The sequence below is a fragment of the Carcharodon carcharias genome, assembly GCF_017639515.1.
Source record: "Carcharodon carcharias isolate sCarCar2 chromosome 36 unlocalized genomic scaffold, sCarCar2.pri SUPER_36_unloc_1, whole genome shotgun sequence".
In the NCBI taxonomy this organism is placed as follows: Eukaryota; Metazoa; Chordata; class Chondrichthyes; order Lamniformes; family Lamnidae; genus Carcharodon; species Carcharodon carcharias.
The window spans coordinates 4,250,218-4,272,509 of NW_024470726.1; the positions used below are offsets into that span (position 1 = coordinate 4,250,218).

General features: G+C 52.1%; 1 protein-coding gene across 6 annotated transcripts in view; it reads right to left on the minus strand.

Moving 5' to 3' along the window:
• shc1 (SHC (Src homology 2 domain containing) transforming protein 1) overlaps nucleotides 1-22,292 on the minus strand; it is a 109,355-nt gene that overhangs the window by 28,019 nt on the left and 59,044 nt on the right. For all 6 annotated transcript variants that reach the window (XM_041181676.1, XM_041181677.1, XM_041181675.1 and 3 more), the window contains 2 exons: nucleotides 3,957-4,027; nucleotides 796-859 (listed from right to left, as the gene is read on the minus strand). In XM_041181676.1, coding sequence (XP_041037610.1) covers nucleotides 796-859; nucleotides 3,957-4,027 — 135 coding nt within the window. The remainder of the gene's footprint in view (nucleotides 1-795; nucleotides 860-3,956; nucleotides 4,028-22,292) is intronic.

The following is a 22,292-nucleotide window of genomic DNA, read 5'->3' on the forward strand; positions in this document are numbered from 1 at the left end:
TCATTCCTCGGGGCAATGCCTTGTCCAATCACGGTCAAGCTGCCTGGTCTAAATTTCAAACAGTGCTTGAAAGTTAACTGTCAGTCACCATCATTGGTGCATTCTATGTGGCAATGTCTCTACCAATCCCCTCACATACAGTATAAATTCTTCTCCCCTTATATTGGTATTCTTGTGAACTGTCCTGATGAGTGCAAGACGAAAAGCTCCGACATGTCTCTTCTTTCAGCAATACTCAAGGTCTATATTACCAAATGACTATTCATACTCCTTTTGTCTGCACAGAACGAGTCCCTGTGTATGAAGTTATGTGGCTTCTAGCAAGAGTAAATGAGCCTCATTACAGCTCGACTGATTATTTTAAATTGATTGTTCCGAGTTGCATTTAGTCCCCTCAGGGTTGAGGATCTGGCCTATTATCGCATCGCTGCTCGCGGGATCTTGCTGTGCACAAGTCGGCTGCCGCGCTTCCCACATCACAACAGTGGCCGCCACTTCTAAAAGGTACCTGATCGGCAGTGAAGCACTTTGGGACGTGCTGCGTTTGCGAAAGGCGCTTAGAGGAATTCAAGCACTTTCTTCCCGTGTGCGTGAACGGATATTGAGCACGCGCGCGGTGACAGTTCATCCCGACTCCCATCCGGCCTGCACGAGCGGGTCAAGCTTCAGCCTGTGAGCCTCTACCTTCCCGAAAGCAGTCCCGTGGGACACGGGTCAGTTACTGTGCGAGTCGGTCAGCCTTTTCTGAAGCGCCAGCGGGCGCAGCAGTGGAAGATTTCAAAGCGCTCGACTTACCTTCCTCCTCCTGAATATCCCTCTCGCTCCAGGCACAGCTTCACACACCACACTTATCGCTTCTCTGCCGGGAACAAAGAGTAAAACAATTACTCACGTCACATATTGAGGCCGCTCGATGCTAAAAAACACGGACTTAAAAACCAGTCAGGGCTACAGGGCAATGCAGTACCGGGACCCTTCACCTGATTATTATAACAACCCCCTCCATCTCGGAACAGGCTTGAGTTAAGTCAGCCCCATTTAAGCGGAACAGGCTTGAGTGGCTGAACGGCTCTCTCCATTTAAGTCGGAGGGGGTGAGGAGAGATCACTTCTTTAGGAGGGTCATTAGTCTGTGGAATTCTCTCCCTCAGAGGACACTGGAGGCTGAGTCAATTAATAAATTCAAGGGTGGGTTAGGTAGGTTTTTGATCGACACGGAAGTCAAGGGTCATGGAGGGCAGGCTGGAAAGTAGAGTTGAGGCCACAATCAGATCAGCCATGATCTTATTGAATGGCGTGCAAGCTCCAGGGGCTTGAATGGCCTACTCCTGCCGCTATGTCTCACGTCTCCTGTCCCTTTTCTTCCCGGGTTCCACCAAGATGGAATGAGGGCCTCCCCACAGGCAGGGGACAAAACGGTGGATGGCTACAGCTCTGGCAGACCCCACCCCGGTACTCAGCTGCTGGGCCACATCAGTATGGAGGTTTGATCGTCTCTCCGTCCCCACCATGTCCAACGGGGTGATGACAGGATGGGGGAGAAAAGAGGGCAGAAGAAAATAACTCAGGAGCCAGATTGGTCTAGGCCACAGGAAGACCCGAGTTAAAAAATAACTGGTTTGTCGGCCTTACTGGTGGCAACAAGGTAGTGGTGGCTAAATAACCCTCGACTCAATTGCCGACCAAAAAAACCTGTCTAACTCGGCCTTGAATACATTCAGTGACCCGGCCTCCACTGCTCTCTGGGGAAGAGAATTCCAAAGACAACCATGTCAGGGGTCATGGGGAACAGACAGGGAAGTAGAGTAAGGCTGAGAGAAGAAATTCCTCCTCACCTCTGTCTTCAATGGGAGGCCCTTTATTTTGAAATTGTGCCCCCATGTTCTAGATTCCCCCACGAAACATCTCTCGGCATCCACCGTCAACCCCCTCAGAATTTTATATGTTTCAATAAGGTCACCTCTCATTCTTCTAAACTCCAATGAGTGTAGGCCCAACCTGCTCAGCCTTTCCCCATAAGACAAACCCCCTTCATCCCAGGAATCAGCCGAGTGAACCTTCTTTGAACTGCTTCCAATGCGAGCGTGTCCCTTAAATAAAGAGGGACGCAAACCCCTCATGCCATCTGGTTCGACAGCAGGGGCCTGGGGGGCACATAGCTTCCCTTGTAAAACGGCAGACATGGCAAAGGAAAAATTGCGGCCCTTGCCCACTGGGAAAGGACATTTCAGAGAGCTTGGGAAGGGTTGGATCGTTGGAAAGCCACAACACATCCACAAATATTCACTCCCTCCACCACCGACGCACAGTAGCAGCAGTGTGTGTGCCAGCTACAAGATTTATTGCAGCAACTCACCAAGGCTACTTCGATAGCACCTCCCAAACCCATGACCACTACCATCTAGAAGGACAAGGGGCAGCAGACACATGGGGAACACCACCACCTGGAAGTTCCCCTCCGAGCCACTCACCATCCCTGACTTGGAAATATATCGGCCGTTCCTTCACTGTAGCTGGGTCAAAATCCTGGAACTCCCTCCCTAACAGCACGGTGGGTGTACCTACACCACAGGGACTGCAGCGGCTCAAGAAGGCAGCTCACCCACTACCTTCTCAAGGGGCAATTAGGGATGGGCAATAAATGCTGACCCAACCAGGGACCACACACATCCCATAAATGAATAAAATAAAAATCAAGATCTCTGCATTTCCAAAATTCTGTCTGCGCTATTGGCAGCTTGAAGAATGATGCACAGTCCTATAGACATTGCTGGATGAATGGAGTGATAGTGAAGACACTTGTGATTAAAAGGGGTAAAGAAGCACTGAGTGGACTGAACAAAGAACCAGAGGGAGAATTTTTTTTTTTAAACACAGTGAGTTGTTGTGATCTGGAAGGCGCTGCTTGAAAGGGCGGTGGAAGCAGATTCAATAGGAACTTTCAAAAGGGGGAATTAGATAAATACTTGGAGGGGAAAATTTTGCAGAGTGATGGGGGAAAGAGCCAGAAGGGGCTGGGGTTGGAGTGGAGCTGACTGGATAACTCTTTCAAAGAGCAGGTACCAGGCATGAGGGGCCGAATGGCCGCCGCCTGTGCTGTGGGCTGCTCTTATGCAGATCCGACTGGTCCTGACCCTGCGCCGAGCACAGATGGTGGCATCTCCCTGAAGGAGAGGAGAAGCATAGAGAGCGCGAGCGAGAGCAAGAAAGTGCATGGGAGGGAGTGAGAGAGCAAGAGAGAAAGCGAGCGAGAGAGCGAACGAGAGAGTGAGAGAGAAAGAGCAAGCGAGAGAGAGAGATCGAGGGAGAGAGCGAGAGAGAGCAAGCGAGAGCGAGAGAGAGCAAGCGAGAGCGAGAGAGAGCAAGCGAGAGCGAGAGAGAGCAAGCGAGAGCGAGAGAGAGCAAGCGAGAGCGAGAGAGAGCAAGCGAGAGCGAGAGAGCAAGCGAGAGCGAGAGAGAGCAAGCGAGAGCGAGAGAGAGCAAGCGAGAGCGAGAGAGAGCAAGCGAGAGCGAGAGAGAGCAAGCGAGAGCGAGAGAGAAAGAGCAAGAGCGAGAGAGAAAGAGCAAGAGCGAGAGAGAAAGAGCAAGAGCGAGAGAGCGGGAGAGAGAGCGAGTGAGAACGGGAGCGAGAGAGAGAGCTTCACATGGGCGATTCCGCTGGAAGCTGATGGAAGGGCCGCCGGGAGCTTTCAGAGAGGGAGTGGGGTACTGTCAGCAGCATCAGGACCCATCTGAGGCAGGGGGGGGCTTTGACATCATTTGCAGGGAAGTAAGTTCCCTGAAATGTTTCCGCAAAAAGATTTTCCTTTAGGAGTTTAAAATAGAAATTTAATCCACATTGTCCTGACCTCTTGACTGATGAGGAAACCGGATAGATGGATTGAGACAATGGGAATTGAACATGCTTTGCATGAGTCCTGAACTAAGGAATATTTTGCCAATAAATCTTTGGCTCACCTTGTGACCTGTGTCCTGGTGTTGAAATCCAACGCTCTCATTGACTGGAGAACTTCCACACAACCCATGTACTGAAAGGTAAAAAAGCAACAAGTGATGAGTGATCGAAACCACTGGGGATTTCACATCATACAGGCAATATTTCAATTCCCATATTCATCTCCTCAGTGGGCCGCTTCATTTAGGGAAACAAAAGGGGTCTGGCTCCAGGAGAATGAGAGAGAGAGATAAATGATGTGAAGCATCCTCCCCTGTCAGTTGTGGCTTGGTAGGCCTCGCTCGCTCACCTCAGAGTCAGAAGGCTGTGGGTTCGAGTCCCCACTCCAGAGACTCGAGTTCTGAACTGAAGGAGCGCTGCACTGTCGGAGGGTCAGTGCTGAGGGAGCGCCGCACTGTCGGAGCGTCAGTACTGAGGGAGCGCCGCACTGTCGGAGGGTCAGTACTGAGGGAGCGCCGCACTGTCGGAGGGTCAGTATTGAGGGAGCGCCGCACTGTCGGAGGGTCAGTACTGAGGGAGCGCCGCACTGTCGGAGGGTCAGTACTGAGGGAGCGCCGCACTGTCGGAGGGTCAGTACTGAGGGAGCGCTGCACTGTCGGAGGGTCAGTACTGAGGGAGCGCCGCACTGTCGAAGGGACAGTACTGAGGGAGCGCCGCACTGTCGGAGGGTCAGTACTGAGGGAGCGCCGCACTGTCGGAGGGTCAGTACTGAGGGAGTGCTGCACTGTCGGAGGGTCAGTACTGAGGGAGTCCCATGTTGTCGGAGGGTCAGTACTGAGGGAGCGCCGCACTGTCGGAGGGTCAGTACTGAGGGAGCGCCGCACTGTCGGAGGGTCAGTACTGAGGGAGCGCCGCACTGTCAGAGGGTCAGTACTGAGGGAGCGCCGCACTGTCGGAGGGTCAGTACTGAGGGAGCGCCGCACTGTCGGAGGGTCAGTACTGAGGGAGCGCCGCACTGTCGGAGGGTCAGTACTGAGGGAGCGTCAGTACTGAGGGAGCGCCGCACTGTCGGAGCGTCAGTACTGAGGGAGCGCCGCACTGTCGGAGCGTCAGTACTGAGGGAGCGCCGCACTGTCGGAGCGTCAGTACTGAGGGAGCGCCGCACTGTCGGAGCGTCAGTACTGAGGGAGCGCCGCACTGTCGGAGCGTCAGTACTGAGGGAGCGCCGCACTGTCGGAGCGTCAGTACTGAGGGAGCGCCGCACTGTCGGAGCGTCAGTACTGAGGGAGCGCCGCACTGTCGGAGCGTCAGTACTGAGGGAGCGCCGCACTGTCGGAGCGTCAGTACTGAGGGAGCGCCGCACTGTCGGAGCGTCAGTACTGAGGGAGCGCCGCACTGTCGGAGCGTCAGTACTGAGGGAGCGCCGCACTGTCGGAGCGTCAGTACTGAGGGAGCGCCGCACTGTCGGAGTGTCAGTCCTGCGGGAGCGCCGCACTGTCGGAGGGTCGATACTGAGGGAGGACCGCACTGTCGGAGGATCGGTACTGAGGGAGGACCGCACTGTCGGAGGATCGGTACTGAGGGAGCACCGCACTTCCGGAGGGTCGGTACTGAGGGAGCGCCGCACTTCCGGAGGGTCGGTACTGAGGGAGCGCCGCACTTCCAGAGGGTCGGTACTGAGGGAGCGCCGCACTTTCGGAGGGTCGGTACTGAGGGAGCGCCGCACTTTCGGAGGGTCGGTACTGAGGGAGCGCCGCACTTTCGGAGGGTCGGTACTGAGGGAGCACCGCACTTTCGGAGGGTCGGTACTGAGGGAGCGCCGCACTTCCGAAGGGTCGGTACTGAGGGAGAGCCGCACTGTCGGAGGGTCAGTCCTGCGGGAGCGCCGCACTGTCGGAGGGTCAGTCCTGCGGGAGCGCCGCACTGTCGGAGGGTCGGTGCTGAGGGAGAGCCGCACTGTCGGAGGGTCAGTGCTGAGGGAGAGCCGCACTGTCGGAGGGTCAGTGCTGAGGGAGAGCCGCACTGTCGGAGGGTCAGTACTGAGGGAGTGCCACACTGTCGGTACTGAGGGAGCGCTGCGCTGTTGGAGTTGCCACATCTTTCAGATTAGCTGTTAAACCGAGGCCCCTGTCTGCCCCCTCAGGTAGATGTGAAAGATGCCATGGCTGCTATTGGAAGGTGAGGCAGGGGTGGGGAGTTCTCCCCAAAGTCCTGGGACCAATACTTATCAGTCAGCCAACATCACTGAGAACAGATGATCTGGGTTATTATCACATTGCTGTTTGTGGGAGCTTGCTGTGCGCAAAGTGGCGGCTGCATCTCCTACGTTACAACAGTGACTGGACTTCAAAAATGTACTGTGGGAGGTCCTGACGTTTGTGAAGGGTGCTATATGTAAGCACATCTCTCACACACACACACACACACACACACACACACACACACACACACACACACACACACACACACACACACACACACACACACACACACAGTAAAACTGCCAGATTTCGCTGTGTAAATGTCAGATGCTTCAAACCCCCATTCTCAAGCCACAGGCCAGTCACATCCCAGGTTCAATCCCCGCTCTCTGCTAAGGGGGCTGATCACCACCACAGCAGTGCGACAGGACATCACAATCGGCCTCAGCTCCTCTGGCCCCAAGGGGGAGAGAAACGTGGGCAAGGGGCTCACGACCCTGCTTACCGGGGACACTGGCTGCTGGGCGAGGGTAAAGGGGCCAGGGCTGCACTCTTCAGCCTCTCGTCCCTCCCCGCTCAGGCAGCCCGCTGGCCCCATCAGCAATCATCCTTGCCTGAAGGTCAACCGAGGGACGATCTGGACGATGCACACAGAACGACACCATTGCCTGCTGTTTCTGCAGCATAGTGGCTATCACGTTTCCATCACGTGTGGAAAGGCTTTGGTTTGAAACCACACAGAAACATTTGCTCTTGCCCACTGCCTCCAAATGCAGTTAACAAAATTAGAACTTCACCACTGTAAGGGAAAGCCAATAGACTAAAAAAGATTCCCGTGGGCTAACATAACAAACGCTTCATCATTCTCTTGTGCTGGACTGAAGTCATGGAAAACAAGATGATTAAAGGCTGCACATGCGAGTCAAGCACGCTAATGGATTCTGTGGCGGCTATTAGAGTGCCTGTGTAATTTTGTCCCTCTCTCTCTCTCTCTCAAAGTCCTCACAAAGTGGCTCCGTTTTAATCTGGAAAGCTGCAGCAGATTCCAGAGAAGCCTGGAGGGGTACGCGTTTCCCAGCGGAATAGTCAGAGAAATGGCAAGGCCCGGTCACGCTAAAGCTGTAACTTCAACAAGTCCCTCTATTCGGTGGCCACTGTCGCTGCTGATTCGCTGCAGTACGCTGTCATTCTAGACAGCTCTGGGCTAACAAACGCATCGAGAGCCACTGGGACATCTCGAGGTCACGAAAGGCACAATTGCAGATGGAGGCTGCTTCTTCCAGTTAGCAAAGGCAACCATACGGAACCCAAGTCAGGGCATACTTAACAGCTCTGTTCCTCTAACATGTGTCCAGCTCGGACCTGTTGCTTCTCCAAGAGGCAGACGTAGGAGTCAGCTCAGAGTCCATGTCCCTGTGCAGCAAGGCCTGGGCAATATTCCGGCTTGAGGGGCTAAGTGCCTAGCAATGACCATCTGAAACGAGCATCTAACCCCCCCCGACATTCAATGGCATTATCATCGCCGAATCCCCCACTATCAACATCATGGGGGTTACCATTGACCAGAAACTGAACTGGACTAGCAACATAAATACTGTGGCTACAAGTGCAGGTCAGAGGCTGGAATGCTGAGGAGAGTAACTTGCCTCTTGACTCTCTAAAGCTTGTCCACCATCTACAAGGCTCAGATCAGGAGTGTGATGGAATACTCCCCACTTGCCTGGATGAGTGCAGCTCTCGCAACACAAGAAGCTCCACACCATCCAGGACACTTGATTGGCACCTCAACCACCACCTTCAACATTCACCCCTTCCACCACCGACGCACAGTAGCAGCAGTGTGTGTACCATCTACAAGATGCACTGCAGCAACTCACCAAGGCTCCTTAGGCAGCACCTTCCAAACCCACGACCGCTACCATCTAGAAGGACAAGGGCAGCAGACACATGGGGAGCACCACCGCCTGCAAGTTCCCCTCCGAACCATTCACCATCCTGACTTGGAAATATATCGGCCGTTCCTTCACTGTCGCTGGGTCCAAATCCTGGAACTCCCTCCCTAACAGCACGGTGGGTGGATCTGCACCACAGGGACTGCAGCGGCTCAAGGAGGTGGCTCACCACCACCTTCTCAAGGGGCGATTGGGGGAATGGAGAACAAATGCTGGTCCTGCCAGCGAAGCCCACATCCCATGAAAGAATAAGAAAGTGAATGGATGGTGTGCGCTGTGGTTCAGTTGGCAGTAAGCCTGCCAGAGGCAAAAATGTTGTGGTTTTGAGCCCCAATCCAGAAGCTTGTACACACACACACACAAAAAAAAATCCTGGTGCCAGCACTGAGCGTGCACTGCACTGTTGGAGGTGCCGTCTTTCGGGTGAGACGTGATGCAGAGGCCCCATCTGCCCCTCTCAAAGGTGGACATAAAAGATCCCACAGCCACTACTGGAAGTGTTCGGTTTCGGATGCAGGGTTTCACCCCAAAGTCCTGGGGCCTCCATCTTTAGCTCCGCACCCACATCACCAGGGCACAGATGATCCGGGTCACTGTCACCATTGTTGTTTGTGGGAGCTTGCTGTGCACAAATCGGCTGCCGCACTTCCTACATAACAACAGTGACCGCACTTCAAATAGTGACTCATTGGCTGTGAGGCGCTTCGGGACATCCTGAGGTTGTGAAAGGTGCTAGAGAGATGAAAGCTTTATGTGTACACACGCCCATGTTGGGGAGGAAGAGACCCGGCTCGCTAGTGGGGACCCGTAGCATAATGGATACCAATTCTCAGCATCACGGGTCATGCGCAGCCAAAAGTAGAGTAAAGGGTTGGTGGATATGCTAATGAGACCATGGTGATAATCAATGGTCAGTAGTCAGATGATCAAGAGAGCTAGGCACAGATTAGTCTGAGCCCTGAACACCATGTGCTTACCCTGAGTTCTTTGTCACTGGTTCCTAATAAATTGTTCGAAGTTAAACCATACCAGCTAACTCAAGTCTGTCATAGGGAAGCAAAGCCCCATCGAGGGACAGTAAGACGAGAAAGCATGGTAAATAGTAAAACCTCACTAAAGCTCAGTAACATTATCGAAACAAAAAGTGCCAGAGGGGGAGACGAGGATAAATATTTTTACCCAGCGAGTGGTTGTGATCTGGAGGGCGCTGCCTGAAAGGGCGGTGGAAACAGATTCAAAAAGAACTTTCAAAAAAAAGGAGAATTGGATAAATACTTGGAAATTTGCAGGACGATGGGGGGAAAGGGCAGCGGGGGTGGTGGTGGGGCTGACTGGATGGCTCTTTCAAAGAGCTGGCACAGACACAGTAGGCTGAATGGCCTCCTTCGATGCTGTATCAGTCGATGATTCTATTCCAGTAGCAGGCCTGCAAAGCTTCCGAGTTTATTCTCCCCTAGATCATGGCACACATTCTGTGCTCCACATGCTATCTAGGTCACCAACATAGCCACAGAGGATGACATCAGCTTTTACAATACGGATGACTTAGAACTCTGCCTAAATTCAAACATAAGGGCTTCGTTGAGTGATGCACAGACATAAATAGGTCAGCCGTAGTTCAGTGGGTAGCATTTCCACCAGAGTCAATAGGTCAGAGGTTCAAGCTCCAATCCAGAAATTTGCGCAGTAAGTCTATGCTAACAGTCCAAACGCAACACTGAGCGGGTGCAGCACGGCCGGAGGTGCTGGCGTTCAGGATGGGAAGTTCAGCTCAGGCCCAGCTGTCTGTCATCTCAGTGGGTGGCAATAGATCCTGTGCTGGTATTGGAAGAAAGGCCAACATTTATCCCTCACCCAACATCACTGTTATTGGATGATCTGGATCATGGCTGTTTGTGGGGAGCTTGCTGTGCGCCAATTGACTGCCGCATTACAACAGTGAATGCACTTAAAAAAAAAAGTACTCGATTGGCGGTGAAGTGCTTCGGGGCATCCTTGAGGCCAGAAAAGGCGCGATAGAAACGCAAGACTTTGTCCTTTACTCTGATCCGTTCTCTGAAGCCGCCATGATGGCCCTCTCGCCGCCAGCCTTCCACTTGGCGCTCCAATGGGCGACTGGGAAAAGCGAGGCCCGGAGACCACGCCATTTTAGGCTGGGCCTCGTGTCCAGAAGGAGGTGGGCACAGGCTGCCTCAGGGCTCATTTCGCGTGGCCTCACTTGCAGGGAAGCGTTAACGACGGCCGCGGAATTTGGGTGCCAAAGGGCCTGAGCAGCGAACGCACCCCGCCACGCCATCATCGGCTGCTCCTCCATTCGAGGGTGGCGTCCACTTAGGTTCGAGAGCTTCTGCCAGGGCTCCTCATGTGACGGAAAGGATGCTTCCTCCTGTGGGTTGAGTCCAAAACACGGGGGTGATGGTGGGGGCGGGGGGGCACTGTTTTAAAATTAGGGGTCGCCCTTTTAGAACAGGGGTGAGGAGAAATTTTTTTCGCTGAAGATGAGGGTTGCACAACTTTGGAACCCTCCACCTCCGGACGTGGGGTCACCATGTATTTTTAAGGCGGAGGTAGATAGAGCCCCTTGCCTACCTAGGACCTGAGGTCATCAGGGTAGGTGGGATTGTGGAATCTGAAGCACGAACAGATCAGCCACGATCTTATTGAAATGGCGGAGCAGGCTTGAGGGGCCGAATGGCCTACTCCTATTTCATATTTGCGTAGGACGATTCTCAACCCCAGGTCTTTGGACCCATGGGGCAGGATGCTCCATGGGGTCATTTTTTTAAAAATTCATTTACAGGATGTGGGCATCGCTGGGCCGCGCCCAGCATTTATTGCCCATCCCTAATTGCCCCTTGAGAAGGTGGTGGGTGAGCCGCCTTCTTGAGCCGCTGCAGTCCCCTGTGGTGTAGGTACACCCACAGCACTCTTAGGGAGGGAGTTCCAGGATTTTGACACAGCGACAGTGAAGGAACGGCCGATATATTTCCAAGTCAGGATGGTGAGTGGCTCGGAGGGGAACTTCCAGGTGGTGGTGTTCCCCATGTGTCTGCTGCCCTTGTCCTTCTAGATGGTAGAGGTCGTGGGTTTGGAAGGTGCTGTCTGAGGAGCCTTGGTGAGTTCCTGCAGTGCATCTTGTAGATGGTACACACACTGCTGCTACTGTGCGTCGGTGGTGGAGGGAGTGAACGTGTGTGGATGGGGTGCCGATCAAGCGGGGGCTGCTTTGTCCTGGATGGTGTCGAGCTTCTTGAGCGCTGCTGGGATCCGGAGTGCAGGATTTGCTTCCATTTCTTTCCTTCTTTGCCTCATCGTTGAGGCGTTGCGAGTCAAAGCATGATGCAGCTCGATGGACGGGTTGTCACCATTATGAACGATTGGCAGCGTGCTCCTCCCAGTCATTGATGTCGATGCTGCCCTGCTTCAAGGAGAGTTTCGGTATCTTGGCAGTGCTTTCTTTGTCCCCCCGCCACCCCACCCCTCTTTGGGAACGCTGGCAATTGGAGAGTTGAGAGAACAGGACCTGACGGGAGAGATGGTTTTCAGCCATCAGGACACAGCGTCCAGTCACAAGTTAGTGGCCCAGCTATTGTTAAAGTCGTCTTGCAATTTGTACTGTTTCTAAACGAATCAAGTTAACAGGTGATTTAATGAAAACAGAGCAGTGTTTATTCCAGTTAACATCACTGGCCAACAGAAGCCTCTTTAACCACTGCCTTACTGTACCATAGACACTGACCCCATGGAAAGTCGGAACAGGAAGTGCAATTAAGCAGGTTTCCTGACCCAGCATTCAGAGAGTGCCTCTTTCACAGGCCGTCACTTTTCCACAAGCCCAGCAGGACAGTGTACTGACGTGCTGGGGTCAGCCCTGACTCAACCGGTCACTCTCACGCCTCAGAGCCCGATGTTTGAGTCCCAGCTCCAAGAGACTTGAGCCCTAATACAGACCAACACCCCCAGTGCCAGTGCTGAGGGAGCGCTGCACTGTCGAAGGGTCAGTACTGAGGGAGTGCCACACTGTCGAAGGGTCAGTACTGAGGGAGTGCCACACTGTCGAAGGGTCAGTACTGAGGGAGTGCCATACTGTCGAAGGGTCAGTACTGAGGGAGTGCCATACTGTCGAAGGGTCAGTACTGAGGGAGTGCCACACTGTCGAAGGGTCAGCACTGAGGGAGTGCCACACTGCTGGCAGATCAATACTGAGGGAGTGCCACACTGTCAGAGGGTCAGTACTGAGGGAGTGCCGCACTGTCGGAGGGTCAGTACTGAGGGGGTGCTGGACCATCAGAAAGTCAGGACTGAAGGAGTGCCGCACTGTCGGCGGGTCAGTACTGAGGGAGTGCCACACTGTTAGCCGGTCAGTATTGAGGGAGTGCCACACTGTTGGAGGGTCAGTACTGAGGGAGTGCCACACTGTCGGAGGGTCAGTACTGAGGGGGTGCTGCACTGTTGGAGGGTCAGTACTGAGGGAATGCCACACTGTCAGAGGGTCAGTACTGAGGGAATGCCACACTGTTGGAGGGTCAGTACTGAGGGAGTGCCACACTGTTGGAGGGTCAGTACTGAGGGAGTACTGGACCATCAGAAAGTCAGGACTGAAGGAGTGCCGCACTGTTGGAGGGTCAGTACAGAGGGGGTGCCGCACTGTCAGAGGGTCAGTACAGAGGGGGTGCCACACTGTCGGAGGGTCAGTGCTGAGGGAGTGCTGGACCATCAGAAAGTCAGGACTGAAGGAGTGCTGCACTGTCAGAGGGTCAGTACTGAGGGAGTGCTGCACTGTCGGAGGGTCAGTACTGAGGGAGTGCTGCACTGTCGGAGGGTCAGTACTGAGTGAGCACCGCACTGTCGGAGGATCAGTACTGAGGGAGTGCTGGACCATCAGGAAGTCAGGACTGAAGGAGTGCTGCACTGTCGGAGGGTCAGTACTGAGGGAGTGCTGCACTGTCGGAGGGTCAGTACTGAGTGAGTACCACACTGTCGGAGGGTCAGTACTGAGGGAGCGCCGCACTGTCGGAGGGTCAGTACTGAGCGAGTACCGCACTGTCGGAGGGTCAGTACTGAGTGAGTACCACACTGTCGGAGGGTCAGTGCTGAGGGAGTGCCTCACTGTTGGAGTCTACCCTCACAGGAGAGCATAAGAATACCTCAGGGTACTATTTAGGAGGACAGGGATGTTCTTCCTTGGCTGCCGGGTTTTCCGGCACAGTAACAATGACGACACGCTCGATTGGCTGTGAAACGCCTTGGGACAGCCGGAGGTTGTGCAAGGTGCCATGGAAGTGTAACCTCTTGGCCCTGGATGGATGATAAAACTGTTCCAGACTTGAAGACAATTCCCACACAGTAGGTGGTACTTCTAGCAACCCCCCCCCACACTTTTTCTGTTTGAGGTCATTCTGTTTCGTCAGTATTGTTCTACACCCCCAGCATTAGTCTTTTTAAAAATTCTTTCATGGAGACGTGGGTGTCGCTGGGCAAGGCCAGCACTTATTGCCCACCCCTAATTGGCCCCTGAACCGAGTGGCTCGCTTGGCCATTTCAGAGGGGCAGTGCTGTGGATCCACGTGGCTGTGGGTCTGGAGTCACGTGTAGGCCAGACCGGGTAACGTCGGCAGATTTCACCGCCCCCCCCCCCCCAACCCCCCCCCTCCAAACGACATTCACGAAGCGGATGGGCTCTTGCGACAATCGGTAACGGTCACCGTCGCTGAGGCTCGTTTTATAATTCCAGGTTTTATGAATTGGGTTCGAATTCCACCAGCCGCCGTGAGTGGGATTTGAACCCGCGTTCCCCACCTCCCCCCCCTGGAGCGTCGGCCTGGGCCTCTGGGTGACCGCTCGGCCACGTTTCAATTGGCGGTGCAGCATTTTGCGACGACCTGAGGGTTGGGAAAGTGGCTCCAGGAATGCGAGTTGGTCGTGCCCGCAGCGCTGAGTGTTGGGAGTCGCTTTCCTGCCTGCTGTTGCACTTAGTCATGCTCCTTCCCTTCGTTGACCAGCATGACGCTGGTATAAGATTATCATAAATCTCCAGAAACTGTGGGTTTGGATCTTGTGGTTTCTTTTTTATGTTAAACAAAAAGAATTTCAGAGAGCTTGTTATTGTTCTGGTGTCTTATGTAACCCACAGTGGTCGACTGAATCAATAATTTGCACACAAGTGCGCTATAATCCCTTTCTGCACTTGCATTCCTGTTGCAGCAATGATGCAGCGAAGAACAGTTCAGCCCGTCATTCCTGGGCCAACTCTTTGAAAAAGCTATCCAATTGGTGCCCCGCTCTCCCCCCAAAAGCCTCCCCCCACCCCCAGCGCCCTGCAATATTTCCCCCTTCGAGTGTTTATCCCCTTTTGGAAGTTCCTATTGAATCCGCTACCACCGCCCTCCAGGTCACAACAACTCGCTGTGTTTTAAACAAAAAGGTTCCCTTCACGTCACCTCCGGCTGCTGTTGATGTAGTTTACATAACTGTTTGCTCCAGAACTTCAGGTATCGCCAAAAAACTGCGCTGGTGACTTCGTGAAAATACAGCAAAGGGTCTCCTTCAGTTCATTAGGCAGCGTTCACACGGTGAGCGTGTGTTGAAGTGTGGCTCTGGGCGTGGGTAGGCAGGGGGAGAGCAGGGCGGGCAGAAGGGAGAGCGGGGGCGCGCAAGGGGAGAACTGGGGAGGGCGGGGGAGAGCGGGGGCGTGCGGGGGAGAGCAGGGGGAGAGCAGGGCGGGTGGGAGGGAGAGCAGGGCGGGCGGGAGGGAGAGCAGAGCGGGCAGGAGGGAGAGCGGGGGCGCGCAAGGGGAGAACTGGGGAGAGCGGGGATGTGCAGGGGGAGGACTGGGGAGGGCAGGGGAGAGTTGGGGCAGGCGGGGGGAGAGCGAGGGCACGCATGGGGAGGGCTGGGGAGAACGGGGACAGGCGGGAGCGTGCGGGTGGGAGAGCGTGCGCGTGCATGACATCTCCACTGACAGTATACACACTTCCATGAACAGTACATCACTGTACAGGCATTGTATTATTCAGTATGTAGCACAATGATACAGGTCAGTGTGGAAAGTTTCTTCACTATGTGCGATTGAGCAACGAGAGAAGTCCCCATTAGTCCAATAAAAAAAAACCTCCTTTTCCAATCAGGGTGTGTCTAGAGAGAGCATTTTGACCTGCATTACACTGGGGTACAGGTCTGTCACTGTATAACACTGGGGTACAGTACTGGGGGGACAGTTCCGTCACTGTATAACAAAGGGGTACAGTACTGGTGGGGACAGGTCTGTCACAGTATAACGATGGGGTACTGTACTGGTGGGGACGGGTCTGTCACGGTATAACACTGGGGTACAGGATAGGTGGGGACGGGTTTGTCACTGTATAACACTGGAGTACAGTATTGGTGGGGCCAGGTCTGCCACTGTATAACACTGCGGTACAGTACTGGTGGGGACAGGTCTGTCACTGTATAACACTGGGGTACAGTACTGGTGGGGACGGGTATGTCACTGTATAACACTGGGGTACAGTACTGGTGGGGACAGGTATGACACTGTATAACACTGGGGTACAGCCTGGTGGGGATGGGTCTGTCACTCTATAACACTGGGGTACAGTGCAGGTGGAAACAGGCTTTTCATGGTCTAACTGTTACTTCCTGTGTAAGTAATAAAAGGCAAAATTTGATGTTGGTCAGAGACCCCTAATTCTGCCTTAAGGTATATATTTTTTCCAACTGTGCACCTCCTGCGAGTGCATCATTCGTACTCGAGGTTTTTTTTTTTTACCATTTTCTATAACGCTGAGAGAACGTGTTCACTTGCTCCACGAGCTGTGGTCAATGAATGGGGAATGTTAATTGCCTTACTTGGGCAGTGCTCATAACAGTTGCAGATGTGGCGCATTCACACACCATCTCAAGCGGTTTGACATTTCAACATGTCGTGCAGGAAGCTGAGAAGGTCCAAATGTCAGATAGCTGTGTGATCCAGAAGTATGATCAACTCTCTCTCTCTCTCTCTGCTGCGTTGGATCTGCTTGTGGCTTATGTGGTTTCTTGGCCACAGGCCTTACTCTGAGCAGAGCTCAGCACAATAATGTGTGACGGCGCTGCAATAGCTCCTGGGTCCGTGATGCAATTGCTTTTAGAAAGGCTTTTAGTGCAGATGCTCCCAAAGTGGAGCGAGAAAAAATTAAATCAAGGGGGAAAAAAAAATTGGTTTAATTCAATTTTGGAAGCTCATGGACTGTCGGAGGTTAGGAAGACTGCTGGTAACAAAATAAAATTAAACTAATAGTCGTTTGGTAGTACAGAACTTGAGTAGTGCTGAAAAAGGACATTCTGTTGAAGTTTTTCATCTTGCACTCATCAGGACAATCACAATATTGGGGGAAGCAGTGCAGTAGGAAGTTGTTGCTTTCTCCTGACATTGGTATTCTTGCGATTGATCTGATGAGTGCAAGATGAAAAGCTTCGGCAAAATGTCTTTTTCCAGCGACACTCAAACTGAATTAGTAAAACTTCAAGGGGCGAGTCACATTTTATGCTCATTGGCACGAGGCATGTGTTCACGTGAGAAAGCAGGAAACTCTGTGACTTTCCCCCAGTGTCCAGGGCACCAACTCTTTTCCCCGACCTCCACTCTAGCAATGTGCGCGTGCCCTCAGCCCTTGCGGGGCATCAGTGTGACATTCCTGCTGCCCCCACCCCACCGCCTTTGCAGCTCTGTCCTTTGGGATTGCATCAGCCGGCAATGCTCAAGGTCCTTCCCATGTACAATCCTAAGGGGCAGCGGGGAGAAGCAAGCTTGCTTCGTCGGTGAGTGAGAGGTCGAAGGAGCTCAGGGCAACAGGAGGGAGAGGACGTTGTCCTAACTCACAGTCCGCGCGCTAAAACGCTGGGAGGTGCGTTTTCCCTGTCTTTTGCTTTGGGAGTTTTCTTGCAGTTGGAGTTTCATTCCGTTATCTGAAGCACGTACACAATTGCCTTTTGTCCTCTTTCCACTTCTCAGTTTTACCAGAGTTTGTAAATCACCTTTGTGTTTACTCCCTCTCGCAGAGCTATTCTGGCTCCTGCCCGATCAGCACCTCGGCTTGAAAGTTCCCATCCTTGCCTTCACCTCCCTCAATGCCTTCCGCACTCCTGATGCTCTCCTTCCCTCCCTATCTCTGTAGCCATCCTCCGTGGGGCATGAGCCCCTGGTGACACATGGGCCAGGCCAGCGGGGGGTGAAGGATCCCTCCTCTGATGCCGCTTTCTGGCCAGCTCACGAGGTATTTAGATTCATTCTCCGAGCTTGCCACAGTGGGACTAAGAATGAGGAGGAAGAGTAGGCCATTCGGCCCCTCAAGCCTGCTCTGCCATTCAATAAGATCAGGGCTGATTTGACTGCGGCCTTAACTCCGCTTTCCTGTCTGCCCCGCCATTGTCGATCAAAAGTCTGTCTAATCAAAAGCCTCGAATATTTTCACTGACCCTGCCTCCACTGCTCACTGGGGAAGAGAATTCCACAGCCTTATGACCCTGGGAGAAAAAAAATCCTCCTCATATCCGTCTTCAATGGGAGGCCTCTTATTTTTCAACTGTGCCTCCTATTTCTAGGCTCCCTCACAAGGGTAAACATTCTCTTAGCATCCATCCTGTCAAGTCTCCTCAGAGTCTCACATGGTTCAATGAGATCACCTCTCATTCTTCGGAACTCCAACGAGTATATAGGCCCAGCCAGCTCAACCTTTTCTCATAAGATACAAGCATACGAATTAGGGGCAGGAGTAGGCCACTCGGCCCCTTGAAACTGCTCCACCATTCATGGCTGATCTGAATGTAACCTCTTCCCCACATTCCTGCCTACCCCCGACAAACCCCTTCATCCCCAGAATCAGCCGAGTGAACCTTCTCTGAACAGCCTCCAATGCAAGTAGGTCCCTTCTTAAAGTAAAGGGACAAAAACTGTACACAGTACTCCAGATGGGGTCTAACTAAGGCTCTGTACAACTGTAGGAGGGGTGTCCCATTCCATTACCACAACCCATAGACTGTATGGTCAAACTGTTAGCGTTGACAGTACTTCCTTATCCTGCATTGGCCTGGTTTCTTCATTTTGGTTCATTGAAAAGTTACTGCGTACACAACAATGACAATTGTCTAACGACGGCGCTTTACAGGAGCTTTATAAAGCAGTTTTACACCGGGCCACATAAGCAGTGTGTGGACAGAAGGCTCAGAGAGGTGGGATTTAAGGGAGGCAGTTGGGATTTAGGGAGGGAATTCCAGAGCTCAGGGCCCCAGGCAGCTGAAGGCACGGCCGCCAATGGTGGAGCGACAGAAGTCGGGGGATGCACAAGAGGCCGGAACTGGAGGAGCGCAGAGATCGCAGAGGGTTTTAGGGAGTAGAGGAGGTTACAGAGAGAGGGAGGGGTGTAGGGGCTGGAGGAGGTTGCAAAGATAGGGAGGGGTGTAGGGGCTGGAGGAGGTTACAGATATAGGGAGGGGTGTAGGGGCTGGAGGAGGTTACAGAGAGATACAGGAGTGTAGGGGCTGGAGGAGGTTACAGAGATAGGGAGGGGTGTAGGGGATGGAGGGGGTTACAGAGATAGGGAGGGGTGTAGGGGCTGGAGGAGGTTACAGAGATAGGGAGGGATGTAGGGGCTGGAGGAGGTTACAGATAGGGAGGGGTGTAGGGGATGGAGGGGGTTACAGAGATAGGGAGTGGTGTAGGGGCTGGAGGGGGTTACAGAGATCGAGAATGACGGTGGACAGGTAAAGAACCTCTGGTCTATCAGTCTGACCTACATAGCCACAATACCAGGTATATCACAATCTGCATCTCCTCCAGCCCACCTGCAACTGAGAGAGGCGGTAAACCAGGTGTAAATCGCAGGCAACTTGTGGGAAAAGATTCTGGGAAGTTTCACTGTGACCCATCTGGGTGACCGAAACGAGACCACGGCTCTGAACTCCTCGGAGGTTCACCTACCTTCCGTAAGGGATGAAGTCCATTAAGGGCGACCATATGAACAGGGAGTGTCTCCAGCCACAGCTACTTGAAATCCGTGTTTCGGAGCTGGAGCTGCGCTTGGAGTCACTGTGGAGCATCCGCAAGGATGAGATCTTCGTGGATAGCACGCACAGTGAGGTGGTCACACAGCAGGTAAAGAGTGCACAGGCGGAAAGGGAATGGGTGACTGCCAGTCAGAGTAAAGGCACAAGGCAGGTAGTGCAGGAGTCCCCTGGGTCCATCTCCCTCTCTAACAGATTTTCTGCTTTGGATACTTCAGGGGGAGATGGTTTCTCAAGGGGATGCAGCAAGGGCCAAGTCCATAGCACCACGAGTGGTTCAGTTGCACAGGAGGGGAGGAAAAAAAAGAGTGGTACACCAATAGTGATAGGGGATTCTATCATGAGGGGAAGAGACAGATGGTTCTGTGGCCGCAGACGTGACTCCAGGATGGTATGTTGCCTCCCTGGTGCCAGGGTCAAGGATGTTACTGAGCGGCTGTAGGACATTCTGAAGGGGGAGGGTGAACAGCCAGAGGTCGTGGTCCATATCAGTACCGATGGCATAGGTAAAAAAAAAAAGAGGTATGATGTTCTGCAAGCAGAATATAGGGAGCTGGGAAATAAAAAGCAGGACCTCAAAGGTAGTAATCTCAGGATTACTCCCAGTGCCACGTGCTAGTGAGATCAGGATAATAGGCTGGATGAAGGCATGGCTGGAGAGATGGTGTAGGAGGGAGGGATTTACATTCCTGAGGCACTGGAACCGATTCTGGGGAAGGGTGGGGCCTGTACAAGCTGGACAGGTTGTACCCCAGCAAGACCAGGACCAATATCCTCGCAGGGGTATTCGCTAGTACTGTGGGGGAGGGGTTAAACTAGAGTGGCAGGGGGATGGGAGAGTGAGTGGGGAGACACAAGAGAGGGAAACAAAGATAGAAATGAAAGAGAAAAGTAGAAAGCAAAAGCGGAAGGCATAGGAAACAAGGGCTAGCAGCAAATAAGGCCATAGTACAAAAAATGTGTAAAAATATTAGTTGTCTATAGGCCTCCAAACAGTAGTGATAAGGTAGGGGATGGCATGAAACAGGAAATTAGAGATGCATGTAGCAAGAGTGATTTTAATCTACATGTGGACTAGGCAAACCAAATTAGTAATAATATTGTGGCGGACGAATTCCAGGTGTATGTTCGAGATGGTTTGTTAGACCAGTACATCAAGGAACCAACTAGGGAATATGCTATGCTAGATTTGGTTTTGTGCAATGAGAAGGGGTTAATTAATAATCTTGTTGTGCAGGGCCCTTTAGGGAACAGTGACCATAACATGATAGAATTCTCCATTAGGATGGAAAATGAAGTAGTCCAATCTGAAACGAAGGTCCGAAATCTTAAAGGAAACTACGAAGGTATGAGGCCTGAGTGAGTTGGCTAAGATAGATTGGGGAACTTCATTAAAAGGCATGACAGTGGATAGACAATGGCTAATATTTAAGGAGCGAATGTGTGCAGAGCAACAGTTGTACATTCCTTTCTGGCGCAAAAACACAATAGGAAAAGCGGCCCAACCATGGCTAACAAAAGAATTTAAGGATAGTATTAGATCCAAAGAGGAGTAATATAAAGTTGCTAGGAAAAGTAGCAAGCCTGAGGATTGGGAGCAGTTTAGAATCCAGAAAAGGAGGACCAAGAGATTGATTCAGAGGGGAAAAATAGAGTATGACAGTAAATTTGGAAGGAACATAAAAGAGGGCAGTAAAAGCTTCTATAAGTTTGTAATAAAAAGATTAGCGAAGACAAATGTATGTCCCTTACAGTCTGAAATGGGAGAATTTATAAGAGAGAACAAGGAAATGACAGAGCAATTAAACAACTACTTTAGTTCTGTCTTCACTGAGGGAGACACAAATAACTTCCCAGAAATACTAGGGAATTGAGAGTCTAGTGAGGAGGAGGAATTGAATGAAATATTACTAAAACAACAGTGCTGGAAAAACTAATGGGACTGAAAGCCGATAAATGCCCAGGGCCCAATAATCTACACCCCAGGGTGTTAAAGGAGCTGGCTATGGAAATAGTGGATGCGTTGGTTGTCATCTTCCAATTATTTAAAAAAGGAGGGAGGCAGAAAACAGCAAATTACAGACTGGTTCACCTATCAGTAGGAAGGAAAATGAAAAGAGTCTATTATAATAGATGTGATAACAGGACACTTAGGGAATATCAACGGGATTAGACAAAGTCAACATGGATTTTTGAAAGGGAAATCATGTTTGACAAATCTACTGGAGTTTTTTGAGGATGTAACTAGCAGAATAGGTAAGAGGGAACCAGTGGGTGTGGTGTAATTGGATTTTCAGAAAGCTTTCAATAAAGTCCAGTATAAGAGGTTAGTAAAATATAGCGCATGGGATTGGGGGTAATATATTGGCATGGGTTGAGAATTGGTTAGCAGGCAGGGAACAGAGAGTAGGAATAAATGGGTCTTTTTCAGAGTGGCAGGCGGTGACTAGTGGGGTACCGCAGGGATCAGTGCTTGGGGCCCCAGCTATTCACAATATATATCAATGATTTGGATGAGGGAACCACATGTAATATTTCCAACTCTGCTGATGACACGAAGCTCGGCGGAAATTGAGCGATAAGGAGGGTGTTCAGAGGCTTCAAGGCGATTTAGACAGGTTGAGTGAGTGGACAAATACCTGGCAGATGCAGCATAACGTGGATACGTGTGGAGTTATCCACTTCTGTGGGAAAAGCATTCCTTATTATTTTAATGGTGACAGTTGGGAAATGCTGATGTACAAAGGGACCTGGATATCCTTATACACCAATCACTGAAAGTAAGCATGCAGGTGCAGCAAGCAGTTAAGAAGGCAAATGGTATGTTGGCCTTCATTGTGAGAGGACTTGAGTACAGGAGCAAGGGTGTCTTGCTGCAGCTGTACAGGGCCTTGGTGAGACCACACGTGGAGAATTGTGTGCAGTTTTGGTCTCCCTACCTAAGAAAGGACATACTTGCCATAGAGGGAGTGCAACGAAGGTTCACCAGACTGATTCCCGGGGATGGCAGGATTGTCGTGTGAGGAGAGATTGGGACGACTAGGCCTGTATTCACTGGAGTTTAGAAGAATGAGAGGGGATCTCATTGAAACATATACAATTCTGATGGGACCGGACAGACTGGACGCAGGGATGGTATTTTCTCTGGCTGGGGGGGGTCTAGAACACAGGGTCACAGTCTCAGGATATGAGGTAGGCCATTTAG